Source organism: Arachis ipaensis, chromosome B06 (assembly GCF_000816755.2).
Source record: "Arachis ipaensis cultivar K30076 chromosome B06, Araip1.1, whole genome shotgun sequence".
Lineage (NCBI taxonomy): Eukaryota > Viridiplantae > Streptophyta > Magnoliopsida > Fabales > Fabaceae > Arachis > Arachis ipaensis.
This window is the reverse complement of record NC_029790.2, coordinates 135,314,839-135,322,230: the sequence shown is the minus strand read 5'-3', so window position 1 is coordinate 135,322,230 and position 7,392 is coordinate 135,314,839. Positions and strand designations below refer to the sequence as shown.

The 7,392-nt window shown below is 32.3% G+C and overlaps 2 protein-coding genes across 2 annotated transcripts in view; one reads left to right on the top strand and one right to left on the bottom strand.

The window, feature by feature from the left end:
- LOC107605639 (low-temperature-induced cysteine proteinase) lies at window positions 1,349–5,558 on the top strand (the record flags this gene model as incomplete). Its single annotated transcript, XM_016307584.2, is given in 5 exon segments — window positions 1,349–1,870; window positions 2,804–3,039; window positions 3,132–3,272; window positions 3,779–4,231; window positions 5,086–5,558. Coding segments are annotated over 5 exon segments (1,398 nt in total). The 3' UTR covers window positions 5,173–5,558.
- LOC110263652 (probable inactive serine/threonine-protein kinase DDB_G0274821) overlaps window positions 1,945–7,392 on the bottom strand; it is a gene marked incomplete at its 5' end in the record, with an annotated part of 13,458 nt that continues 8,010 nt past the window's right edge. The window contains 1 exon segment of the mRNA XM_021105328.1: window positions 1,945–2,122. Within this exon segment, the coding sequence (XP_020960987.1) occupies window positions 2,059–2,122 (64 nt within the window).

Below are 7,392 nucleotides of genomic sequence, written 5' to 3'. Positions count from 1 at the left end.
ATTATGGTGGGAATTTTTTTTAATAAAATAAATTAATTATTTACTCAAATAAATTGATTTATAGAATTTTACTTGTTTAAACATTTAGTTATAATTTTGCTAACACAAAAAACAAAAATAAAAATGACAACATTTGTGCTAATGCTTGCAGCGAAAATAGCATTGAATTATTTCTGTATTTTTGCCGTTGCTTTCAGCAAAAATAGAGCAATTTTTTTTTTCTAATATTTACATTGTCTTTGGCTCATTGCCACTGAAAATGAATAAAAAATAAATAAAAATCANTTATAATACTCAAATTATTACTCCTAAATATTCTTCGAATAATATTGAAGCAAGGTACGACTATCATTTTTAGTTTATAGAAAATAATAAACGGCAGCTAAACATTTTTGTATGGAAAAATCAAAGATATTTTTATCTGAATTAATTAATGATTTGTAGCACTAAACTTCAATGAATCTACATGTGAAGGTGATGGGCGCGTGGCGTGTGGCGCGTGAGAGAGTGAACAAGCTGCGAGTGTTTCCATTGGGCCACATTTCCCATTTCCGTGGGTACCCTTCTCTTCTCTTTTCTTCTCTTCTCTTCTTCCAAAGTCTTATTCACTTTTATTCCCCTTTTTAATTTATTTATGAATTTATCTCTCTTACTTGGGTTTCCCATGCATGTGTCAAATTGACAATTGTTAATCTAAATTATTTATTTTAAATACACTATATCTCTAAATTAATTATCTAAATCTTAATATTAAAATAATTTATATATCTATTATTCACATTATTTAATATTTTCATTGTCTATCTATATTTTTCTTAATATTATTCAAGAGAATGCTACATATTAACAGGATCTAACAATAATAATATTAACATTCAAGACAATGCTACGTATCAAGGATCAACATAACATAATCTTCATTTCTAGACAGAAAATATACGAGTTCAACTAAAAAGATAATTCTTAATTAAGAAGATTTCTTAATCACACCAATCTAGCTGTAAAAGTAGTAAGAAGATCTTAAATGTTAGAAACAAATAGATTATGAGAATGTTTTATATAAATAANCTTCTATTTTTTATTAAAAAAAAAAAAGTCTTTTTTAATTTTTCTGATAGGTTCCGAAATATGCTCTACGTCGCTCCTCCCATAGCCTCACATTATATTGATATATTCCTACCTAATATAGGCATTAATAATCATTCACATAAGTCATAACAATCTAATAATGAACATTATATATTATATAATATATATAATAATAATGCAATAATTTAATATAAACCGAAATTATCTTCCTACCCTCTTAAGCCTTTATAAAGTCCACCTTCACTGCACCCTTTCTCCAACCCTTTGATCTTCTTCTTCTTCTTCTTTGTCTTCACAACCATGGCTTCATCCTACACCATCCTCCTCTTCTTCTTCACTCTCTTCACTCTTTCATATGCATCAGACATGTCCATAATCTCGTACGACAAAACCCACTCCAACACATGGAGAACCGATGAGGAAGTCATGGCTATGTACGAGGAATGGCTTGTGAAGCATGGAAAGAAATCAAGTAACGGTCTCTTAAGTGGCGAGAGCAAGAATCGGTTCGAGATCTTTAAGGATAACCTCCGGTTCATTGATGAACAGAACAGTTTACCGAACCGGACTTTCCAGCTCGGTCTGAACCGGTTCGCCGATCTGACCAACGAGGAGTACAGGGCTAAGTACTTGGGTACCAGGATGGATCCTAAGCGTAGGATGATGAAGGCTAAGACCAGGAGCAACCGATACGCGCCACGTGTCGGGGACAAGTTGCCGGAGAGTGTTGATTGGAGGAAGGAAGGTGCTGTTGTTGCAGTCAAAGACCAAGGAGGATGTGGTAAGTGTAAAAAAAGAAAAGGAAAAATTATTTTCCTTTTTTTCATAAATTTTATAAATTAATTTTCTGTCTCTCTTATTTATTAATGTATTTTTCTTTTAATTTGAATTTTGTTTTAGCTGCTATGGATGCGATTGTTTTATTGGTTGGTTGTGACTTGACTGGTGACTTGTGACCACCCACATGATCTAATAATATCTGAAAACTTTATCTGAAAATATCTGCAGAGTATTATTACTATTATTATTATTAGTTTTTTTGGAAAAATAATATAAAATAAAAAATTACTTTTGAAGCGACTTAGTATGATTTATCAAGTGTTGGAGGTTCTGGATCTTGATAGGAAGAGATTGAAATTAGTACAGTAAGATAAATTAAAATAATGAGAAAATGGAAGCAGATTTGAAGTATTGGTCAGTGTATCTAATGATTTAGTATATGTCATGAGAAACTGGATATTTTTGGGTGCATTATGTCATGACTTCCATGCTTCAGGAATTAGGATGGCGTTTATTTACTCACTGACCCATATTGCGTTTTTATTTTTTACTTTTTATAGTTTTATTTTCAGGATTTTGAGATTTTGTGAGAAAAAAAATGGTAAAAAGTAAAAGCAATCACCGTTAAGTTACTTGTTTGTTTGATTTTAAATCATTCATAATTTGGGGAATGTTAAGAGAAAAATATTTATAATTTATCATTTAATTTTTTTATTTTATAAAAAAGCCATTTTTATTGAATAAGATTCTTCAGGACCCTTTGCATTTGGTAGCAAAGATTAATACATACTTATATCCTTTACTAAATGAAGCAGTAATAAGAATTTTGAAGATGTAATTGTCGGTTGAATACTCATTTAGTCTTGAGATTAATAATTTGTTACATGTTATTAATGTTATTAATCTAAATGTAAATATGAATTTTATGATGTAGGGAGTTGTTGGGCATTCTCAACAATTGCTGCAGTGGAAGGAATAAACAAGATCGTAACAGGGGATCTGATTTCATTATCAGAGCAAGAGCTTGTGGACTGTGATACATCATACAACGAAGGGTGTAGTGGTGGACTCATGGACTATGCCTTTGAGTTCATCATCAACAATGGTGGCATTGACTCTGAAGCCGATTACCCTTACACTGGCTTTGATGGCACATGTGACCAAAACAGGGTTAGTTTTTCTGCACTTTTCTTGTATTATTGACACCTGCATAAAAATGTACTTGTTATTAATCAATCAAATATGTGTCCCTTTGTGCACAGAAAAATGCTAAGGTTGTGAACATTGATGACTATGAAGATGTTCCTGCCTATGATGAATTGGCATTGAAAAAGGCCGTTGCGAATCAGCCAGTGGCAGTTGCCATTGAAGGAGGTGGCAGGGAATTCCAGTTATATGTATCTGTAAGTTTGCAACCCTTTAGATGCATGAATTATGATTTCAATTCCGCTTGTTATCAACAGCATTTCTATCAACAGCATTTTTGCCAATTTCGGCCAACTCTTATTTATAACTGTGTTTAGTGGAAGTGTCTTTGTGGATGTGTCTAATAAAAATATCTTTTTGGAAAAGTCTAGGGGCCAGCAACTTTGTTAAATTTTGGCCAGCATGTAACCAGCAAAGAAAAGTGAGCCATTGGATGAAATCTCACACTAATCTCACACCATCAAAATCATCATTGATGGCTATTTGATGGTTACAAATTACAAAAGTTGCTGGTCCCCTAGCATTATTCTATTTTTTTATGGCTGTGTTTAATAGAAGCGTCTTCATAGATATATTTTCTGAATATGTCTTTTTATATATGTGTTTTTGTTGGCAATAAGTTTGCAGATAATATGTTGGTACCCTATACTTTTTCTTATGATTTTGGATGAATGTTTACGGTGATTGTTGTTGGGTGTGGTAGGGTGTATTCACAGGAAGATGTGGAACAGCATTGGACCATGGAGTTGCTGCTGTAGGGTATGGGACAGAAGGTGGGCATGAGTATTGGATTGTGAGGAACTCATGGGGAGCTAGCTGGGGAGAGGACGGTTACATCCGAATGGAGCGGAATCTTGGTAACAGCAGAGCAGGCAAGTGTGGAATCGCCATCGAGCCTTCTTACCCTATTAAGAATGGCCCCAATCCTCCTAACCCCGGACCATCTCCGCCGTCGCCTGTGAAGCCGCCGTCCGTGTGTGATAACTACTTCAGCTGCCAATCTGGAAACACATGCTGCTGCCTTTTCCAGTTTGGAAATGCGTGCTTTGATTGGGGATGCTGCCCTCTTGAAGGTGCTACCTGCTGTGATGATCACTACAGCTGCTGCCCTGCCGACTACCCCGTTTGTGACACTTTCAGAGGTCTTTGCCTCAAGGTATGGACCTATATCTTCACAATTTATTTCTTGCTTTCAATCACTTCATGAATTTCAATTCCTATTTATTTTATCTATTTTGTTTGGGTAACTTTAAAACATAAATCAAACATTAAGAACTTTTAGAGATATAACTATTCTTGTTGTTTCTTCCTATTACCTTAAACTTTTGGGATAAGTGATTTCATGACAAAACTGATTACAAAATTCATCCGAGTACTAGGGATAATAAACATCTTCCCAAAAAGTTCTAATACCATGTCTTGGTACAACTTATCCCAAAAATTTCAACTGATAGGAAAATGTAATACTAATGGTTATATCTCTAATACTTCCTAAACCTCCATTGTACACATTGTACAAATATTTCATTGGCTCCTCATACTTTCCCTTTCAAAAAATATACTTTATCTTAGATTTTTCATTTATCATCATGTCATTCTATAAGATAGGGTGTCAATGATGTCACTACTAACTTGGGGATAGATGAGCGTCACATTTTCTAGATCAAGGGCTATTGTATGTGAAAGTGTTTAACTTCAAAAAGCTAGTGTAATTAACCTTTTAATTTAGGATTTACTAGTGATATATGTTGTGGATTAAACTTGATTCTTGATTGTTTTGGGATGTCCCTTTTGTATAACTACTCTTTAATTAGGTGGAAACACAGGGTGTGGTTAACTTTATGTAAAGTTGATAGTTGAGAGCCGTTAGATGACAGTTTAATCAAACCTGTCAAATTATTTAACTGACTCTCAACTATCAATTTCACATAACGTTAGTTACTCCTCTGTTTTCATCCTTAATTTATGATAGAAAACCGTACTCATTGATGTTCTTGTGATTGCTTGCAGAACAAGAACAACCCATTCGGAGTGAAGGCGTTGAAGAGAACTGCAGCTAAACCTCACTGGGCCTTCAATGGTGTGAGCAGTGCTTAAAGCAGTTAAAGTTGAAGAATGTGTTTACGTGCTGAAGAAGCTAGTGATGAAAACAAACAACAATGGAGGAAGAAGGAAAAGGACTATAACACCAACTATATATGATACTAATCTTCCTTTTAGTTTCATCAAACTGCACGTAACACATGGGTCTTCATCTTCACCATAGTGATGCAAAGATGATAGAATTATGCTTCTTTATCAAATTTCAGTCACAGGCATTGACTGTGTACATAGGCATTTAAATATCTATGTTGGGTGTAGTAGTAACTACTATTTGGATTCATATTTCAGAAACAAGGGAACGTTATTTGGTTATGTTGTGATGTAGTATTTGTATTCTCAAAGTTTCAATCAAACAAAGGACTACTTGATTATTGGACTTTCCAACTTTGCAATTTGTTAGATTATATAGCGATAATTGGGAAATTTCTTTTTATTTGCATGTGATTAGTAATTCTGAGAGTGATTCTTTTGGTTTTAAGATCTATATGTGGTTTCATTTTGTGATTTTGATCACATCATCTAAAGATTTAACACAAGGTATTTGGTATGGAAAATATTTTCTTATTCTTGAAAACAGGCAATGCAAAACATTATGGAAAATTTATTTACATGGTTGGCTAATTAGCAAGAAGCGTTTAAGGATGACCCTTTTTTTGAGATATTTAAACCAAACTGCTTTAAAAAACTGATGCTTTTTTTGCATGGAAAAAGAAATGAGATCTACTTAAATTCTTAAAAGGCTACATGCTCTTGATACATTTTCATTGGCCCAACCCTAACGGTTCCCTTATCGATTTTTTAGTTGGAGTAATAAATTATGTGTCTCTTAGTACTGAGACAGAGACTGAGAGACTGAGACTTAGTATCGTGTTTGTTAGTTCAGAGGCTGGTACTGAAATTTCTGTCTCTGTCTCTAAAATTTCAGTATTTCAGTACCTCTAAAAAGTAGGGACACAGGAAACTGAAATTTTTAGAGATGGAGACTGAAACTTTAATAATATTTTATACCTAAAATACTTTCATTTCAATTAATTAATTCCAATTTTACCTTTTATGCAAATTAAATTAGAGTTTTATTCTTATTTCAATTCCTGTCTCCCATTTTGCACCAAACAGAATATTGAAATTTATTTCAATCCCTGTCTCTTAGTCTCTGCTCTCAGTCTCAGTATTTCTATCTCTGTCTCTCCACCAAACGCTACTAGGGTGCATCTGTTTATAGATATAGGATATTGAGATGCGGATATAGTGTCACAAAATCGTATATAGAGACAAAGAAAACATAGATAGATACTTAATTAATGTATTTTGTGTCCATCCTAACAATAAGGACACGGAGACACTAATAAGGGACACAATTTATTTTTTATTTTTTTATTATTCTTGTTAATTTTTTATAATTATATTTTTTATTATTATATTTTTCATTTCAAATTTTTTGAATGAAAAAAAATAAAAATAAATTTAAATTTTCATAATTTGTTCTAATTTATCACCAAATAAGATATAAGAATACAAAATTTTGTATCTCTGTCTTTAATACCTTATTCTCAATGTCTTATCTTATCCTACACAGTCATAATACACCGAAATCGAATTCAAATCTTAGAGAATGTTAAGTGGTGAATAAAATTTTGAAATGTTGTATATATGAGTGTGTAGTAAATCACTTGTTAAGTTCTTCTCAACCCTAAAGCTAATACAACTTTACGAATTTACCTTCGTCGCTTTTTTTTACTCCTTATATTTTTATTCTTTCTTAACCTTTATTTCTAAGTGGGTTAATATGTTTGCTAAAAAAGGTGAATATTCACAACATGATTCTTTTGTAATCGGTCTAAATGTGTCGATCATGATCTAAATTGCAAGGGATAAGTAGTTGTAATGGGGAAATGGATCCTCTCAATTGTTAAAAAAAATTGAGAATGTAAAGTGTGATTTCTAACTTTTCATTGTTCTTTTTTTCATATTTATTTTTTGTTCCACTTATAAAATTAATGGTGAGAAATTACACTTTACTCCCTCAATTGTTAAAAAAAATTGAGAAGATCCATTCCCAATGAATCGTATTAGATAGTAATAGTAGTATTTAAAACCGGGTTCAAAATTTAGTTTAAATTTAAAATATATTTTGTCAGATCTAAATTTATTATTTTTTATTTGGTATAATTTTAGGTTTGAATTTGAATAATCAAAAAATACTGTAATTTTAAG